We start from the raw sequence: 20,983 nt of genomic DNA on the forward strand, positions 1-20,983 counted from the left end.
ACAATTCTCCATCACCATCAAACACAAGTTGGGAGTGTTAAACAAGGAGCCGAAAGTCGACCCTCCTGACCACCATGAAAAGTGAGGAAATTGGTTGAGTTCCTAAAAGATTATTTATCAATTGATCCTCCCTTTGGTTCTACTGTTGGTGATGTATCTGCAGGAGTACAAAGTGACTTTGGGTTGCATAAAGGGTTCCTCTTCAAGGGTACCCAACTATGCATTCCCGACTAAAGCCTAAGGTTGAAGATTATCCAAGAGTGCCATAATGAGGGACACATGGGGCGAGACAAAACGATCCAACTAGTGGCAGAACAGTTTTATGGGCCAAGCATGAGAAAGGAGGTGGAGAAGTTTGTGCGCTCCTACAAGGTGTGCCAAGTATCAAAAGGAGTGGCTACTAATGCCAGATATTGTATGTTGTTGCCTACACCGGAGGGCCTCTGGACCAGCGTGAGCATGGACTTCGTGTTGGGTTTACCTCGAACTCAAAAAAGTAATGACTCCATCTTTGTAGTAGCTGATCGATTCTCTAAGATGGTTCATTTTATTACTTGTAAGAAGACTGCCAATGCCATGAATGTGGCGCAATTGTATTTCCGAGAGGTCTACCGACTACACGGCTTACCATTGTCCATAGTCTCAGACCGCGACACGTGATTCCTTAGCCACTTTTGGCGGTGCTTGTGGCAACTATCTCACACGAGGCTCAATTTCAGTAGTTCCTATCATCCACAAATGGATGGGCAAACGGAGGTCGTCAATTGATCCTTGGGGACAATGCTTCGGAGTTTGGTGGGGGAGCACCTCAAGCCATGGGACAAGTAGTTGTACCAAGCTGAGTTCGTCTACAATCGATCAACCAACCAGAGAACCGGCCTTAGTTCGTTTACCATCATCTATAGAGGTAATCCTCATGCACCGCTGGACTTAGCACCTCTCCCTAATTTGAATAGAACACACACCAAAGCGAAGGATCTTATTGCACAAATACAAGAGGGCCACGAGCTAACCACCAAGAATCTACAGGAGTCGACGGCAAAGTACAAGGTGTATGCGGACAAGAAGCGGCGTGCCTTAGAGTTTGAAGATGGTGACTTTGTGTGGGTGGTCCTAACCAATGATAGATTTCCTATTGGGGAGTACAATAAGCTAGTGGCCCGCAAGATTGATCCGGTGGAGATTATGAAGAAGATCAACCCCAATGCTTATCAGTCAAAGTTTTCCAGCCATATCAAGACGTCGGATGTTTTCAATGTCAAACACCTTGTGCCGTTTACGGGAGACTCATCGGAAGAAGATGCGAATTCGAGGGCGAATTCTATCCAACTTGGGGAGGATGATGCAGATCACAGTGCTTGGGAGTTCATGAGGAAGAGCTGTGAGGATGTAAGCTTGAAGACACCTTGGAAGATGGTGACACGTTCACAATCTCGCAACACAGCGGAAGACCATTCGAATAGCAGATCAGCCTGTTCGAATGCGTAGCTGATCCAAGGAGGTCAGTGTACTCCGATCAAAGCCTCGCTCGAAGACCATTTGAACTCGTAGCTTTTCGAAGAAGTCAGAATGTCTTGTTTGAAGATCGTTCGAAGTCCCGTTCGAACGCCTATGTTATTTTTTGCTTTTTATTTCTTTCAGTTTAGTTCCTGTTCGAACGGTGGTTTTACCGTACGAACGTGTAGCCATATTTTGGCTTAAACCGACTTTAATTCCTTTTATTTTAGGTTTAGGGTTTTGGGGGTCTATAAATACTTCCTTATAGCCTCCAGAAACGCAGCTTTGATTATTATTTCAATTTTCTTTAATAAGAATCCTCAGAGTTGAGTTTTCTTCATATTTTTCTTCAAACCATAGGTAGACTCTATAATTTTTAGAAGAATTCTAAGATCCTTGATAGACTCAAGATCTAAGAATTATTTATCTTTCTTCTTATACTGTTTTCTTTGCCTCGCACCAAGTCAGGCTGCATCACCCACGCTACTAATCATATACGTTTTGTAGTGACCTACCAATCAAACATGGCTACGCTAGTCACGAATAGCCATTGGATTCAAGACCCATATAAATACAACATATTTTGACCTAAAATCAAGCTCATATAGTAAGCCCATGGCCATTATACCTTACGTACTAGTGTACCATGTAATACGATGTATGTCATTGTCTATTTAATTAATCATTTACTCAATTTCATAAAAAATAATAGGCTCATCACATACGCATGCTCAGTCAGCTGACATATCACACGTCTTTATTTAAAACAATTGTAAGTATTTACTTATCTTATCCGTTCATCCTCAGATTCTAACATCTCGAACCTCCTGACTATTGTGAAACATAATCTAATGTCATTCATATTATCTCGAGAACCTACATTATGCATGCAATGCTAAACCACCGTTAAAGCCCTAATTAAATAATTATGTACACTATTGAACGTTCGGTCTCGACATTGACCATTTGGTCCATGATGGTCGAACGTTCGATTACTAAGGGTCAAATGTTCAATGAGCACCAAAATGCATGCAAAACTCTAAAACTCCTACCTAACACATGTTCTATCCCAACCAAAGCTACTAACAGATCAATATACTCATGTCAAATCATATTAACGTGTCAAACCATAGAGAACAATGGTGTATTCATGATTCCTTTGAAAACTATTTACTTTAAACAAGAGAAACTTCATTAAACTATTAAAGCATTTTAAAAACTTTGTGTAAAGCATGTCAAATCATGTGGGCAGAACACAAATAACATGAAAGTGAAATGAGGTTCAAAAGTTACCTTGGAGAGGGTGGTTTTAAACCAAGAGCAACCCTTTCTCTCTGTATAATCTCTTTATTTTTCAAGAATTGGGGAGGAGGAGCGCATGGAAGCTGGGTGTGGTCTGAAGAGTCGAGTGATGGTGCTTTTGTAGGAGTGGGTGGGTGGATAAGGCTAGAAGAGGTGGATTAGGAGATAACAATTAAAATTGATATTTGAATTTTATTGAAAAATGTTTTATGCCATTTATTATTATTATTTTACTAGAAGAATGAGTGTTTAATAGAAATTAAAAGTATTTCTTAAATATTCGGGGCATCACATTGATGTTGTACATCGAAAGAGAAATTGTTGCGAAATTTAATACAGATTCAATCATAGATAATTTTTTGGGATCTAAAAGAATGTCAAGTTCCATTTTGATAAGTGATTTAGTTTAAATTGAAATATATTAGGAAAAATTATGTTGTGTCTTCTCTCTTTTGTTTATATTTTATTAACACTGAATGCATACTAATTCTATTTTATTTATTTTTTATAGAGATCTATTATATGTACATCTCTTATACATTTCTTATACATATCTTTCTTTTCTTTTCTTTTCTTTTTTTTTTTTTTTTTTTTTTTCTTAATCAGCCATTGAATTTATAGGACCTACATATATAGGTCCTACAAATCCAATGACAGATTAGAAAAAGATATATATAGAGTTGTAAAAAGATCTTATTTCTTTATATATATATATATATATATATATATATATATATATTAATTTAATCTTAAATCTTAATATATTTTTCATTCATACTTTGGCTTCACTCAATAAAAAAATCTTGATTTCGTCCATTGATGATTTTGTACTCAACCATATGTGTGTGTCCATATATATATATATATATATATATATATATATACTTGTTTATCTAACAATTTAGGCATGAGAATTTTCTTTTTTGAAAAATACCCTTTGGGACTTTTATATAGATTTTTTACATCATGATTTAAATGCAGGGCCGGCTCAATATATTTTAGGGCCTTAGACAAAACTTTGAAATTGGGCCTAATTTTTTTTTTTTTTAAAGTAATATATATATATATATATATATATTTTTTTTTTTTATTTAAAAATTCTTCTTCTCGCTTTTTGCGATGCAAAATTTCTGATTAAGTTTTTATATTCAAAATTTTTTAACATCTTTTTTTCAATTGATAATATGGCTATTCCATTTAATCTCTCTTGTGACATTGTTGATCTTAGGTACGATTTTATCAATTTTAATTTTGCCGCAGAAGCAACTATAACATGTATTGTCAATAAAATTCTATAAGCGATACATGCATTTGAAAAAGAATCAAGTCTTTTTGTATAATTTAATATGTCAATTGAAGCACTTTCTTTTATTTGTAAAATTTCTTTTAAAACTTCTAGTTTTGAAAATAATTCTAAACCATCAAGACCATGTTTTAGGAAACCTTCTAGATTAAGACATTTATTTTGCAAACCATCATCATCTAGTGATTTTAATTTCTTAAAATTAAATAAAAAACCAAAAAAAATGTATGCATCTACCATGGAATAAACCTGGTTTTTCAAGAAACTATATATATACACTCTCATTTTTTTTTTTTTTATTCAAAGCAGGAGAGGGGGAAAAGATGAAATATATACTCTAATTGATTATGCTTATTAAAGGTTGAATTGTAATCGCTATCGTAAAAGAAAAAATAAAAAAAAGGAAAGAAATAATCACTTCATCTAAAAGTCTAAATGACCAAGCATCATGCCATGTCAAATTATTTTGAACAAGAAAGTAATTTAATTAGTTTTGGTAATGTCAGTTAAATTACCTGCTCCACACAAGGAGCGAGTCCCTGGGACTTAACTGTGAAAATCGACCAAGACTTTTTTCCTTTCTCCTCTTCACTTGCCTATCTTTATGCCTATGTTTCCATTTATCTTAGCTGCACAAATCTCAAATCATCCTAAAGCACATACCAATTATCTTCCAATGGAGGATGAGAGCCATGGAAATGGAACCGACGGAGGAAGCCCAGAAAGCCCTTGTTTAAAGAATGGTAACAACAATAAAGAGCAAGATCGCTTCCTCCCTATAGCAAATGTTGGAAGAATCATGAAAAAAGTTATTCCAGCCAACGGAAAAATCTCAAAGGATGCAAAAGAGACCGTCCAAGAATGTGTCTCCGAGTTCATTAGCTTTGTTACTGGTGAAGCATCTGATAAATGCCAGAGAGAAAAGAGGAAGACGATCAACGGCGACGATGTCATATGGGCTATCACAACCCTAGGGTTCGAGGATTACGTGAGCCCTCTCAAAACCTACCTCCAAAAGTATAGAGAGCTTGAAGGAGAGAAGCTTAACATTCCAAAACAGCAACGACAACAACAACAAGAACAAAGCGTAGCGTATAATAATAGTGTATATTCTTCCACAACTCTCATGTCTCAGCCGCCATTCGTGGCAGCTGATCAGCCATATTCCTTGCCTTTCTCTCCAAATTCAATTCAAAAACAATTACAGCCACAAGATCAGATTGATTCAGTGGGACATTGGTAAGAAAAAGAAAAGAAAAGAGAGAGACAAAGTTCGTTTCTGTTGTTCTCTTATATACTCTAATGCTTTCATTTTTTTTGCTAGGATCATAAAGTTACTTGATGTAGTATATTTTTAATTCTATTTTAATGTAATTTTTATACACAAACAATTTTGCTCTTTGGTTCACTAGAGTTGAATGCAAAAAGATTTATTACAAGTGCTAGTCGTTTAACTTTTTTTATTCTTTTCTTTTTTTCATTTTTTTTTTTAATAATTGCAATTTTTCAGATAACCTAGTATTATTTTTTCTGAAGCTTGGCCATTTTTTTTCTGCAGTTGTTACATATGATAACATCACCAAATCCGAAAGTTCTTAAGATATATACCTACTTGAATCATAATAAAATTGACTTGATTCTTAAGTTTATGTTATATATATAATTGGAATTTTCTGAAATATTGACTTGGAGGCACAATTTAAATGCTTCAAAAAATGGTTTGATACAATATAATTCTATATTTTTTTATACAAAATTTAAAAGAATATATAATATGAACGGGAAAATTATAGTTTACCCCTCTAAAGTTGGCAACGTTTTTCAATTCGAACACCAAAGTTTCAATTTTTGCAATTCACTCCTACAAAGTTTTAATTTTTTTAAATTCAGTCATTCTGTCAGTCAAAGCCGTTTTGACTAACGGAACAGTGATCACGTGACTCGCACGTGATCATTGTTGGCTTCTTTTTCACAAAATTGTCCCTCATCTCAACCCCCCCTCTGTTGGATTCAAGCGGCAATATAATCAACGGATAGATAATATCAGACATGAAAACTAAAGAATGTCATATGCTTTTATTTGGGAAATTAGTAGTGTTAATTCAGTGAAGAAAAATAATGCCGTGAAATCGGAGATTACAACCGGGGAAAGAGAAAAAAAAATAAAGAGCCTTAGAACAACAACAGGAAACTCAATGTTTCATTACGTACACTAATGCAAAAAAAAGGAGATCATGAGATTCACATCGAGCTTTTGATACTTTTGTTTTGTTTTTGTTTTTGTTTTTGTTTTTTGTTTTTTTTTTTCTAACTTAGAGAAAATGAAAACAAAATTAAAAAATGAAGAAATGAAATTAAAATCGTAGATTTCCGAAAAAAGCTTAGGCGATTTCCGACAGCGGAGGGTGGTTGAGATCGATATTGAGATAGAGGAGTCTTTTGATCCCACAGGATGCAACGGAAGCACTATAGGGGTCTGTTAAATCCCCAGTGTGTGCATGGGATTGAGGTTGTTCCATCACCCAGTCTCATGGGTCTTGATGAGGAAGGGCGGAAGAGCGGAAGAGATGGATGGAACTCACAGGTGGGACTTGAACTTCTCAATCCCACAAGAAGCAAGTGATTTTAGTTCATGGAGAAACCTCCCAGCACATATTTAGTTCATGGTAGGACGTTCAAGCTTACAGATCCATCCTCTTTCCTCACCGATATGTCTTTGCTTCACCTCAATAGCAACTGGTTTTCAGACACTGTTCCTGACACCTTCACAGATCTCTCATCGCTTCAAGAGTTAGGCCTTAGTAACAACCTCTTCTCAGGTCCTTTACCTGCACCTACTCTATACATTCCAAACCTCGTTTACTTGGACGTCAAATTCAACAAAATCTCAGGTCCCCAGAGAATATCCCGGAGTTTTGGTTTCATGGGTTCTAAACTGAAGGAGATGAGGGCATTTTCGGTAGAGAAATGTCAGAAGTGATCACGTGCTTCCCACGTGATCACTGTTCCATAGTCAGAGCCGCTTTGACTGACGGAATGACTAAATTGAAAAAAATTGAAACTTTAGGGAGGAGGATTGCAAAAATTAAAACTATAGTGTTCGAATTGAAAAACGCTACCAACTTTAGAGAAGTAAACTGTAATTTTTCTAATATGAGCTTATCTTTTTAATATTGGAAAAAAAAAATTACAAAATCACTCTATATGGTTGCATAGATCATATGCATTAAACTCCTTATGGTTTAAAATATGACTTCAAATTTTTCGTAGTAAGCATAAGTAGCTGATAATTCTTTACATTGGACGAAAACCTTCAATATGCCACATTATTCTCAATCAAAATTAGAGACAAGTGTCTGCTATAAATATAAAAATATAAAAAATTACAAAACACAAAAACAAAAACAAAAACAAAAGAAGTAAAAATTAAAAAAATAATAATCTCCTTGGAGGTCTTGCACCTAGATCTTGGAAAACTTCCACCTTGAGGTATGGAAGCTTAACCTGGCTCTACTCGATCCAATCTTATTGATTGTACCTTAAACTGTGATTTATGTGTTTAATAGTAACGCCTTCAAAATTTAAATAAATTAATAATTAAATTTTATGTGCCTCATACAAGCTCATTTACTACGTAAACAAATCCCAAGAGATTTATCTATAACCCGCCACAAGGGCGGAATTAGGATTTTTTTTGTGGGGGGTCTGAACTTTTACACACACTTACAATCCCTCTATTTATGTGTGTTTATGCATTTATGTAAAATTAAATTAGCCAAAAAAAATTTTAATAATCAAAGTAAATATTCAAAATTTTAATATAACGGCATCACAAATACATAATAATATAAACTAATGGCAAAATAAAATACGCACAATTAATAGCTAGGGTCTAAGAAAAAGGGGTAACATTTTACAAATAAGGGAAAATTATATTTTACCCCGCCAAAGTTTGGGACGATTTGCAATTCGACTTCTAAAGTTTCAATTTTGGCAATCTACCCCCCAAAGTTTCAAATTTTTGCAATTTGACCAATTGTATCCAAAACTTTCCATATTACCCATAATTTTTTATTTTTTATAAAAAAATTTTAAAAAAAATTGGGGTGGCTCCTATGGCCATCTGGCCATTTTTGTACCCCCAAATTTGTTTGTTTATTTGTTTTTTTTTTTTTTTTTTTTTAATTTTTATAAAAAATAAAAATTAGGGGTAATATGGGAATTTTGGGATAATATTGGTCGAATTGCAAAAATTTGAAACTTTGAGGGAGTGAATTACCAAAATTGAAACTTCGGAGGTCAAATTACAAATCGCCCCAAACTTTAGGAGGGTAAAATGTAATTTTCCCTAGGAATAATCATTATCTTGAGAGATTTCTTAGAAACAAACAAAACACAATCAAGTGTTAGTCGAATGTTACAAATCAAAAAATGAATTAGAAGAAAATGAAATAATTACACAATAAAAAAGAAGTTATCTAATTTTTTTTAAAAAAAAAATAAAATAAAGGTGTTGCATTTTAATTAGTACATCAACTGAAAAAGACATGCCTAGTTCTCACGCTGTGTGAGAGGAGTTAAAACTTTTCTTGGGGGTGAAAACCTTGCCTGGCCCTTATAAGGGCATAATATATTTTAAAAAAAAAATTAGGGAAAACTTCAGAAAGCCCATCTGAACTTTCAACCGTTTTGACATACCCCCCTGAATTTTTAAAACTCTCACTTAGGCCCCCTGAACTTTGGTTTTCTCTCACTTTGGACCATTTTAACTTTTTATACCCATTTTACCCTCAACTAAAACTACGTCGTTTTGGACTCCAAAACTCACCGTTTTGAGCTCCAAAACTACATCACTACCCAACCCAAAACGACGTCGTTTTGAACATAATATAATATTAAAAAAAAAAAAAAACCAAATCGGAAGCCACCCCCCTTGGCCAAAATGGGGTGGCCGGACCACCCCATTTTTGGCCAAGGGGGTGGCTGAGCCACCCCTTGGCCGGTCTAGGGGTGGCCAGACCACCCCCTTGGCCATGGGGGTGGTCCGGCCACCCCCAAAGAAAAAAAAAAGTGGGGGGGGGGGGGGGGGTCGGGTGCATTTGGGGGTGGTCTGACCACCCCCAAGGGGCTGGGGGTGGTTTCGGCCACCCCATACAGCTGGTATGGGGTGGCCAAAACCACGCCAGCCCCTTGGGGGTGGTCCGGCCACCCCCAAAAGCACTCGATCCCCCTTTTGTTTTTTTTGTTTTGTTTTTTTTTTTTTTTTTTGGCCATGGGGGTGGTTCGACCACCCCCAGATCGGCCAAAGGGTGGCTCCAGCCACCCCCGATTTCCTTTTTTTTTTTTTTTTTTTAAATTAATTAATTTTGCTTTTCTTTTTTTAAAAAAATTAATGCCTAAAATGACGTAGTTTTGGGGGAGGGTAAAATGGGTGTAAAAAGTCAAATTATTTGACTTTAACGTTAAAAGGATCCAAAGTGAGAGACAACCAAAGTTCAGGGGGCATAAGTGAGAGTTTTGAAAATTCAGGGGGATATGTCAAAACAGCTAAAAGTTCAGGGGGGGTTTTATGTAGGGGTGCAAAGGCGGGCGGTTAAAAACCGCCCGCTAACCGCTAACCGCTATAACCGCCAACCGCCTAACCGCCTAACCGTCTAACCGCATTAACCGCTAACCGCCTAACCGCTATAACCGCCTAGCGGTTAGCGGTTATTGGGTCTACTAACCGTAACCGCTAACCGCTAACCGCTTTTTTATATAATATATTTTTATAATTATAATTATAAAAATATTTATACATATAACATAATCACTTGATCATTAAATCACAATTTTTTTAAAAAATAATTAAATCACAATTTGAGTATTAATATATTATCACTACAATTTATATGATTATATCATATAATCACTTGATCATTAAATCACAATTTTTTTAAAAAAAATAATTAAATCACAATTTGAGTATTAATATATTATCACTATAATTTATTTGATTATATCATATGAGATTGATCATTAAATCATTTAATTATATAATAACAAATTATATATATATATATATATATATATAATATGACATAACTCATAAGTATACCAATTCATACTAATACAACAATTAAATATCTAGAGACTTATTTCCAATGTATATTATAAACTTATAAGTCTATATATATTATAAGTCTATATAAGTCTACATATGTATATGAATAATATAAATGTATAATATCAATACTTAATCATATGATTCAATGACAATTCAAATACTTTATTCAAGACTTCAAGTGAATCATATTATTAATGTACAATGATGATATGATTCGTATAATATCAAATTAAGTAATTGACATTAGATTAAACAATGACCAATGTGTTACTTATAAACACAATTTAAGTATTAATGTATTATCATTATAATTTTAGTAATTTATATATTATCACTATAATTGATATGATTATATCACATGATGACTTGATCATTAAATCATATGATTATATAATAATAAATAATACATATATAATAGGACATAACTCATAAGTCATAAGTCTACAAGTTAATCATATGATTCATGTACAATGATAATCACAATTGATTCAATTGAATTAAACAATATATTACTTATAACTACAAGTCTACAATTTAATTAAAGCATTATTAGATACTTTAGGAATTTAGGATTTAGGAGTTAGAACATTACCATTTACCATTAGATATTAAGTTCAATTCAAAGAAAAAAGATTATAAGTAAATATGATAAGAATTTAAATAATTAACCGGTTATGATTTAATATTTAAGGAAATTTTTTTAAAGTACAAGTAAACGTAAATTTTGGGTCAAATATTTTTGATTTTTCAATATGGGCTCTTTTTATAGCAATTGGGCCCAAGAAAATATTAAAAATACAAGAAAAAAAAATGAGGGTAAAAAAAAGCCCAAAAAAATAAGTCCAAAAAGCCCAAAAAAAAAGCCCAATTTTAAAAAAGCGGTTAGCGGGCGGTTATCTATTTCGCTAACCGCTAACCGGCCGCTAACCGCTAACCGTTAACCGCTAGGCGGTTAGCGGTTGCGGTTAGTAAAATCTACTAACCGCTAAGGCGGTTACGGTTAGCGGTTATTGCCACTAACCGCTAACCGTAACCGCCTTTGCACCCCTAGTTTTATGAAGTTTCCCCAAAAAATTACAAAGGCTTAAAATATCCTTGGGGGTGCCATGGACCCTCCAAGGCAAGGTTTAGGTTCGCCAACCTGCCATAATCAATCTGGTAGTTATAAGCGGAATTTCCCACGCCAACTAATAGGGAATTAATTGGGAAAGACTAATACACAACTAGCATAGTAAAAGAAATGCAGAATACGAAAGAAATACAGTGATTTGAGTTACAATACAAAATTTCAATACAATCCTGAGCACAAATACAACGAAACCTTACTAAATACAACAACCTTAAATGCAACAAACTGAAATAAAACTCAACAATATCCATTAAGACTCCTCAGTCATCCTCAAACCTAATGAAGGACTCTAGTCTACCAATTAATGCGATTAGTACCCGATAACCCTGCAAAACAAATAAATGTTCCACAAGTAGAAAGAAAAAAAAAACAAGGTAAGTCCATGACTTAAGTAATATACCTTGAAACTTTTTTTTTTTTTTTGAAACGTATCATACTCATTCATTGATAAAAGTTGCGAGACTAAAGCTCTTACAAACAGAGCAAAAAGCTCTGAAGTAAATCATAGCCGAAGCTAAAGATACAGTCATCAACAACAGACCAAATCAACCAAAACACAGCATCCGCTAACCTATGACTAAATATCAGGTTGAAAACTCAGATCTGCATCAAACAGACACCATCTAATGCATAGGTAGCGCTTATTACTCGGCCTTGAGAGCAAAACCCCCAAGCCGATACTTATTCCTTGGCCTTGAGAGCAAAACCCACAGGCCGATACTCATCCTCCTCGACTTGAAAGCCAGGATAAATTTCACATCCACAACCCAAAGGTTTGGACCAGTAATATCGGGCAGCAACCGGGCGCAACAAAGCAGGAGGAGAAAGCCTTATTACAAGCAAAAATAAAACCATACAAGGAAATAAATGGAACAATAAAACTAATGCAGGAAAAGAAATTACAGCAAATAAAACCAAATACAGGGGAACTCAAAGGAAATACAAAACAGAAAAACAACCAAACAAGAAAATAAATGCGAAAAACACTCAAAGTGGGTCACGGCAGCCGGAGGAGGCCGATCGTGAGCTGGCAGGAAACCGCCGCAGAAGGTGGCACAAAAAGCTTGGCGCGGGAGGGGCGCGTGAAAAGGCCAGACAGCGAGTGGTGAGCAGCGAAGCGAGCGCAGAGGAGATCAGCGGCACACACAAACAAACAGGGAGGGAGAGAGTTTGAATGAAAACCCCCAAAAGCAGTACCCATCGAGAGAGAACACAAGTACAACATAACAGAAAACACCAAAGACAGCAACAAACCTAAAACAAAAATCGGGAAGCAAGGAAGGGAGGAAGGATGCAGGCAACGGGCATCCCTCCTCCCCTGAGGCGGCGGCGCTCTGGAGGGGGGCTTAAGGTTTCACAAGGCTTAGGGTTTCTCCTAAAACCATAATATACCTCGAAACTGAGCTCATGCAGTGAGCCTAAAGTTTTAATGCAATAAACAGAATTAAAAGAATTAAGAACTTTTTGAATGTCATGCATTTCACAATTCATTTTAGAAAATAGGATGTCTCTACTATTATGCCAGTGGAAAGAATATTATAAGTTTGGAAAAGAATGATAGGGCATAATCTTAATGATAACAGTTTTCAGCATTTGAAATATTAAAACAAGATAATGCATTAAGAATACTATAATATACATCTTGGTTTTACCTTTCCCTCGTATAATCTATTTGGCCTTTAATTAACTCCTTCTCGCTCGGTTTGCGCATTTTCGAAACAACCTTTGGTATGACACCAGTGCCCCAATGTGCACAATTAGTGGCAATCATGAAACAGTCTAATCGGATCCAACCCTAGTTCACCCATGTTACTAACAATATCGTGCGGTTGTGACCACCACGCATAAATGGTTGTGTTGGTCACTTAGTTGGCCTATTAGATTCAATGACAAAAATATAAAATAAATAGACCATAAGGTAAAGCTCGTATAATGGTAGTCCATGAGAGCCATGGTCATGTCATACAATGCGCATATTGTCAATTAACATCATTATTATTCTTTCTCAAATGTCAATAGAGCTCGATGCATTTATAACAATGTTTGTATACAATAGTTCAAACTAACAAAAGAAAAAATTGTTTGAAAATAAAAGTCTCAAATAGAAGTATTTACTTACCTTAACCACTTGATTGATTTCTCAAACGTCTTAATCTCCTTCACTGTAAACCAACATTTCTTCAGCCAAACATTAATCACAAACCTAAAAATACACTTAGAAACCAATAAATACACTTTGGAAACCCTAAATCAAGCTCTAGGGCAATCGAAATATATCCTATGGGTTTTGGAATCAATCCTCTTTGTCTTAGATTGATCATGGGGGACCAGTGATCAATCTTACTGGGCTAGGATCAATCCTGAGGGACCATGGACCAATCATGTTGAGTTGGGATCGATCTTGCATGGGCTAGGATCTATCTTGCTTGTGCAAGGATCAATCTTGGTGCATTCGAGAACTAGTTTCGAGTCCTCCCGAGCCCTTAGCACGCAATCCAAATAATTCTAAGGCCTCGTTTGGTTTGTGAAATATCTAGTCTATTGAAAAATGAATAGCTACTACTAGGAATAAAAGAGTGTGGAATAGAATACATACATGCAAAAATTGGAATTGAATAAAAATTGCAAAAAACCCCATTTTTTTTTTTCAAACTGATATTAAAAAAATAAAAACTAAAAACTTGAAATAAAATGGGAGTTCGACCACTCATTGGGGTGGTCGCCCACACACAGAAGCTATCGGGGGTGGCCGTGGCCACCCCTGACGACCCATGAGGTGGTTGTGACCACCCCAGAGGAGCTCCGGGGGTGGCCGCGGCCACCCCTAAAGCAAATTTGGGGTGATCGTAGCCACCCCAAAATGCAACGGGGGTGGTCGCACCACCCCTAGACGGCTTGGGGGTGGTCCCCCAAGGAATCTGGGGTGGTGCGACCACCCCCTACCTCTTTTGTGGGTGGCCGACCACCCTAATGGGTGGTCAAGCCACCCACTTTATTTTTCATATTTTTTATGTTTTATTTTGTTTTTTTTTTTATTTTGTTTTAAGTTTAAAATAAAATAAAAAATTATATGGGTATTTTTGAAAAATGTATTTCATTCTTTAAGGATTAGCTAAACCATTTATTTTTTAGTGGCTTACCTAATCATTTGTGTATGAGATTAGTAGTCCTATGAGAATAAACTATTCCCAAGAATAATGTGTTACCAAACAAATGAATAGTTATTCTTAGGATTAGCTAGTCCATTCCAATGGTTTATTCCGCAAACTAAACACGGCTTAAAGGTCCAAGGGATTCAACAACACCTAAAAACATTCTAGAATAATCTTAGGTGTCAAGGTTATGCTCTTGATATGGGATCATCAAGAGTTTACCTTGATTACCTTAAACAATCATAAAAGAATTTGAAATGATGATTGAATACATCATAAACACATCCACTAAAATCATAATATTTATTTTAGAATCATGAAATGATGAGAAATATAAAATATCAATTTTCTTTATTTATTGTATAAAATACATATTTGTTTTCAAAATGAATCATCCCGTCATGAAAACAAAACCCAAACAAACAGCATGGCACGATAGAAATACTAGAAGAAACTAAAGGGTTAATGAGCAGATCAAGGTTATAGGCTTAAGAAAGAAATAAAAAAGAAACAATAGGTTTGAAGGCTTTACCTTGAGAAAACGGATTGAAAGACCACAAATATGGCTTTGGAACTGACATAGAACGTCAGTTTTAGGCTTCTCTCATGTCTCCCCTCCACTAGAATTGGTATGCAATAGGGTTAAAGCAAATTTTTCTCCATGATACAATGGAGCCCAAAAGGTTTTGTGTTTTAACTGCGATCTGCACAAACGAAATTAAAATCCGAAAATACCCTGCGATTTTCTATTTCAATCAGAGACAAAAAGAAATAATAATTCAAATTTCAAAAATCAAATAAGGATTTAAATAGAATTGTATTATTATAGATTAATCAATTATCTCTTAATACATATCAAATAATTTCAAATTTTGAAATTAAATCTGGCCGTTAGATTAAATTCATTATTTAATCTCAATCGTTAGATCAACAGTCTAGTAGATCCAACCACTGGATCTATTTAAGAAGAATCGTATGATTTAGATCAAACCACTAGATCGAACGATCTTGACTGTCCAAAAATAAATGGTCATGATTAGATCGCTTCAATGCTTCGTGCTAAGTGTCAAGTGCGTCATCAAGTCGCCACTACAGCATTACAGCCCACACCACTTCCGGTGCTTCGCACCGTACTATAACATGCATGAGGGTGTACCCTAACATACCTCATTTAATAGCTTGAGTTTGTTGGGCCTTATAAATGCCAACAAAATCCTCACACTTTCCAATGTGCGACAATCTTCAGTCAATGCTCTTTAAAGCCTCTCATTTAAAATATTCGCAAGACAAAAAATATATATATAAACTTTCGAGTTATTGCGGGTTAAAAATAGGTTGAAGGTCAATTTTTTAGGGTTTTGCACGCTCAAAATTGAGTTTATGTCGCATGAGGTTCAATCCTCTCCTTTCTTTTTTTTTTTTTTTTGGCACTAAACCATTGTTGAAAATAAAATTTATTTTGAAAGCACATGTATTTTAAAAGGATTTTTTTTTTTTTTGGGTATTACATTAATGATGATTAGTTGTTTGCCTTTTATAAATGGCCTAAAGTTGGTTCTTTTATGAAGAAAAGTTTGGTTCTTGCATGAAAGATGTGAACATTAGAAGTTAGTTTCATTTTTAATCTCAAAACAGTGCTAAAGTAACCACCTTTTAACACTGGATAACTTTCCTTGGTTGCCTAACAAAGGGAAAGCAATTATGAGAATAAAGTAAGGGCCTATGATGTTTTAAAGTGATGGTTGTGTCCTTGCTTATTTAAAGGAAAAACTTCACTTTAAACCCTTAAATTACTGCGCGTTTTGAAAAAATTTCCTAAAATTCAAAAACTCTCAATTTATACCTCTGAACTTTTAATTTCAATCAATTTACCTCACTTCGTCAGATGTAGTGGTTAACTTCTAACGGCAATGCCTAAAAAGACCAAAATACCTCCGATTTTCGTTTAAAGAAAAAAAAAAAAAAACGAGTGACTTGTGGGTCAAGCAAACCCGCAGCTAGGTCTGGCTGCGACCCAGCATGGGTTTGCTGACCTACGTGGGTCACGACCAGACCCGCCTGGGTCACCGTGGGTATTGTTTTTTTGTTTTTATAACCTTATTTTTTTTAAAAAAAAGTTAAATTTGGAATTAAGGGTATATTGTGAATTTTATAAAAAAAGAAAAATCAGGTGTATAAACGTCATTTTAAACTTTTAACGTTTAAAATCTGACGAAATGTGATAAATTGATTGAAATTGAAAGTTCAAAGGTGTAAATTGAGAATTTTTGAATTTTAGGAGGTCTACTCAAAACACGCGGTAGTTCAGTGGTTTAATGAAAAGTTTTCCCTTATTTAAAAAATGTTTATGCTCAGTAAATGGTGTTGTTAGGGAGTTTTGGGACCTTTAGGAGTCTTGGGTTAATAGTGGATTATCTTTTGGTGTCCTGTATTAAAATAAATCATTATCTGGAGGTAATCACTAGGAACGATCAATCTTTCTGGGCAGCAAGTGTAAGATTAAGGTTATGCTTTGAGATATGTCTAATATTAGAGCAAGAATTGCAAAATGGAGAAGTTGATCTTTTGTTATGTCTTAGGTTGGGAATGAGCGTTCGAGGTAACCACCCAAAAAACTACCAAAATACTTTTTCATTTAACATTACTATCTTTCAATAAACTGTGCATTTGATACTCATGTTGTGAACACTAACGTTTTATAAATGATGACTCTGCAATGAGATTGATAAATGTTGATTTTTCAATTGAGATGTATTGTGTATCATGTCATTTATGAATGGTGGTTACATGTGTATAAAGACTTGATTCTATGGTCCACATTTATTTTTAATGTTGTTTGCCTTAGATCTAATGGTCGACTAGAGCCTTAAGTGAATTAGGAGGCTGACTAGAGCCTTATGCTGATTAGGCGGCCGCCTAAGGCCCTCAATTTAATAAGGCGAATCCACCAGATCCTGAAGGCTAAGAATCTGATTCGGATAGGATTTATTTACATTTTATTTAAGTAGGAACATGCCTTCAATGTTCTGATATGCTTCTATTTCAACTTGAAGCAAGGAAAGCAACATACATCTGATCTTCAGTCACCTGAATATACAATGAAACATCATCAATGTTATAAACTTGTTGGCCCAAATACCCAAAAAAAAAAATTAAAAGAAGAATTTTAATTTCTTAGTCCTCACCCTGCTCATTAAACTCAAGACAATGTAGATCTAGGTTACCTTAATTAAATGATTCAATTCACCTATTTCTATCGGTTTAAACTTTTGAGATAAGTCAGAGATCTTAAGTTTGAACCCTCGCTCGTACATCAGTTGGCATTTGAAGAACATTCTCACTACATTATGTCTTACATGAGAGCACAGATAATTCTACGACTAAAAAGAAATGATACATGCACTTCCAAGTTCATACTCCTAAGTAGACACTCCTTAATGTGACAATGAAAATCACCACTCTATTTAGATAGACCACCATTAGTTTTGTAGCATTTGTCATTCCATTATTCTCTTAAGAGTTTATTTCTTTCTCTTTTTCTTTTCTTTTCTGGGTTCCAGTCCAAATTAGCAGATGTAATGTCAGTTTCAATAGTAGCTGAAAAGGAATACTAAAGAAAGAAATCTGATGAAATCTACAACAAAAGGGTAACACATCAACACAGCAAAGAAACTAAATAAATAAAACCTCAAGAAAATCATATACTATTGAATCAAAACGGAGCAACTGTGTTCCGGGATCAATACCTAGCTAAGCGCTAGAGTCTGAAGGAGTATCAGAAATGAGCTTGAATTCCTGCAACTCCTTGAAGTTCAACCATGGCTTCTCCCAAATCTTGGCCTCATATACTTTCTTCTTCCCCCCATCACTCACCTCCAGCGTTATGTAGTACACAGTTCCCGCAACCACCTGCTGTTTCGCATTCACCACCTTCTGAAACTCCAGAACCGTATTCTACACCACCAACCACGACAATATAATTTAACACAAATAACACCCAAAATTTCAATATGCTTATAATATATAACAAATGTTATGCTAAATAAAGCTTATTATCCAAAACCTCATGCATATATAATTCCCACATCCTCCTTTTGAGAGGACTGCACATTTTATGACACATTTTCTACCGTTCACTTGTATTTCTAGCACTGTAATTTTTTTTTTTTGTTGGGTCTGTTGTTGTGAAACTCACACTTCTTTAGTGTTTTAATCCATGTTTGCTTTAAAAAAAAAAAAAAAATCCCACATCCTCCACAAAAATTATTTTTTCATGGCCAACTACTTTGGAGCAGTATAATTCATGTTATGTGTCAGATTTTTGTCTTGTCAAAACATATGAGTATATGACTGTTGGGTGGTATTGGGTTTCGACCCCAAAAGCTAGTTTAAGAAGTGATGTTTTCTTTCACACGGAAGGTCTTGAGCCTCTCTTCACCCCCAAAAACTATCGTAAGATGTAAAATTTTTTCTCATACTTATAAACCACCCACCCGCCCCTTCAAGAACCTAGGAGGAATAACCCCAACAATGACTGTATAAGTCAACCTTTCAATCCGCCATTTAATTTAACAGGCCAAAAAAACATCTGATAGAGATTGTCAACCTAAATGTTGCGTGTAATGGATAAAAACTTACAATAAATTAATTACAAAATTTCAAAAACAATAATTAAGCTTTTAATCATAACTTTGTCATAATTTTTTTTTTTTAAAAAAAAAAACACCAACAATAATTTCAATTAAACACAGAGATTTGATTAAAGGAAAAAGAACATTAGGAATTAGAGAACCTGTTTCTTGTTATGCTCGTCGACGGCGAAGCGAGCGAGGCCGTCGATCTCCACGCTGTTCTGGCTTCCCCCAACTTCGCTGACTCCTCCAACCTTCGCCATCTCCTCTTCTTCTGCTTGCCGATCATCAATCAATGAGTGGGTTTAAATAGGATAAGACGAGAGAGATTGGCAAGCACGCGGATAATTTAGCGCGTTGGATTGCGGGCCTTTGTCAGTTTTTGAGCCTCGTTGACCCCAATCGTCTACGAGCCTTCTCTTCTTTATCCTCTGCAGTTGCCAGCTGGCGCCCGATCAGTTGTGACTCCAGGTTAGAGAGCTACTTTGAGCAAGACGTGGCGTATAATGAGAGGCCGGTGAGAGTGAGGTCAACGTTGAAATTGTAGGATAGTAGTTGGCAGATTTGCGTACACGATAACTCCTCCGTGATCTTGCGTAGTCCTTAAGCATTGCTCCAGTCAAATGAAAGGCCCACGGATTCAACCGAGAATATCCAATTTTTTTTTTTTTTTTTTTTTTTGGGGCCTAAATTGCAACATATTGCAAGAATGTCCTTATTCTAAATAAATTTTTGACGGTTGAACCACTTCGGATGCGTTTGTCATCGTGATTTCATAAATAAAAAGTGTGTTTTTAAACTAATTGGCATCAAATTGATTGTTTGTCATTGCATTTTTAAAAAATTGTAATTTAAAATGCAAATTAAACCAAATTGCATAAAATGAATTGTTTGAGATTACGGTCTCGTTTGTTTTGGAAAATGAGTATTCTATTAAAAAAAATGTTATTATTGAGAATAAAGGATAGTTGAATGAAATAGTTATTCATATTTTTTGATTTGGTAACATTAACAAGACACATGCACTAACTAGAATTGAATCAAAATTATTAAAAACCCCATATTATTTATTTTTCAACTGAAATTTAAATAAAATAAAATAAGAAACCTAAAAAATAAAGTTGGTGACCGACCACCCCAATGGGTGGGGTTAGCCGCAGCCACCCCTGAAGCAAATTTGTGGTGGCCTCAGCCACCCTGAAATGCCACTGGGTGGTGCGACCACCCTCACCCTCTTCTGGTGGTGGCCCCATTGGGGTGATTGGCAACTCACTTTATTTATCATGTTTTTAAATTTTTAAGTTCAAAATAAAATAAAAAATAATGTTAGTGTTTTTTTTATAAAAAAAAAAATAAAAAAATAAAAAATAATGCAGTCTATTCCTTAAGATAAGTGCTATGGAGCAAAACAAATGAACCTAAAAAAATTTCCAAACTGACGTGGTAGACAAGGGAGAGAGAATTGCATTTTTTTCAATTTAAAAACCTTTGCCACGTCAGTTTGAAAATTTTTTTGGATTCATTTGTTTAACTCTCTAATATTTCTCATTCCTTAAAGAATAGCTATTCATCTCATTTTTTAAAGGAATAAGTATTCATCTTCATAATGGAATCGTTATTCTCATATAAATAACCATTCATAGGAATAAGCCCTTATCAAATAAAATTGATCTATTTCGCAAACTAAACGGAATCTACATTTTTACAAAACGCAATTAAAAATGTGTTTTTTTTTTTTTAAATATATATATATATATATATATATATATATATATATATATATATATATATATATATATAATTTTAAAGGATAAACTGCGATTTTATTAAACATTTACTTGCATTTTTAAAAATAACATTTTA

At 34.8% G+C, this 20,983-nt stretch overlaps 3 protein-coding genes across 3 annotated transcripts; 2 read left to right on the forward strand and 1 right to left on the reverse strand.

Moving 5' to 3' along the window:
• The first annotated feature begins 279 nt into the window (after positions 1-279).
• Positions 280-1,488, forward strand: LOC148583087 (uncharacterized). Its single transcript, XM_088511545.1, has 2 exons — positions 280-656; positions 957-1,488. Exons 1-2 carry the CDS (start codon positions 280-282, stop codon positions 1,486-1,488), a joined length of 909 nt encoding a protein of 302 aa, XP_088367671.1.
• A 3,290-nt stretch (positions 1,489-4,778) lies between these two features.
• NF-YB7 (nuclear factor Y, subunit B7) lies at positions 4,779-5,345 on the forward strand. Its single transcript, XM_059577216.2, has one exon. It carries the CDS (start codon positions 4,779-4,781, stop codon positions 5,343-5,345), a length of 567 nt encoding a protein of 188 aa, XP_059433199.2.
• A 12,015-nt stretch (positions 5,346-17,360) lies between these two features.
• Positions 17,361-19,482, reverse strand: LOC132166214 (cysteine proteinase inhibitor). The gene is made up of 3 exons (XM_059576994.2): positions 19,282-19,482; positions 18,236-18,443; positions 17,361-17,576 (listed from the first exon to the last, which is right to left on the reverse strand). The coding sequence occupies exons 1-2, from the start codon at positions 19,381-19,383 to the stop codon at positions 18,240-18,242; spliced, it is 306 nt and encodes a 101-aa protein (XP_059432977.2). The 5' UTR covers positions 19,384-19,482; the 3' UTR covers positions 17,361-17,576; positions 18,236-18,239.
• Positions 19,483-20,983: the final 1,501 nt, after the last annotated feature.

Source organism: Corylus avellana, chromosome 11 (genome assembly GCF_965113065.1).
Source record: "Corylus avellana chromosome 11, dhCorAvel1.hap1.2, whole genome shotgun sequence".
In the NCBI taxonomy this organism is placed as follows: Eukaryota; Viridiplantae; Streptophyta; class Magnoliopsida; order Fagales; family Betulaceae; genus Corylus; species Corylus avellana.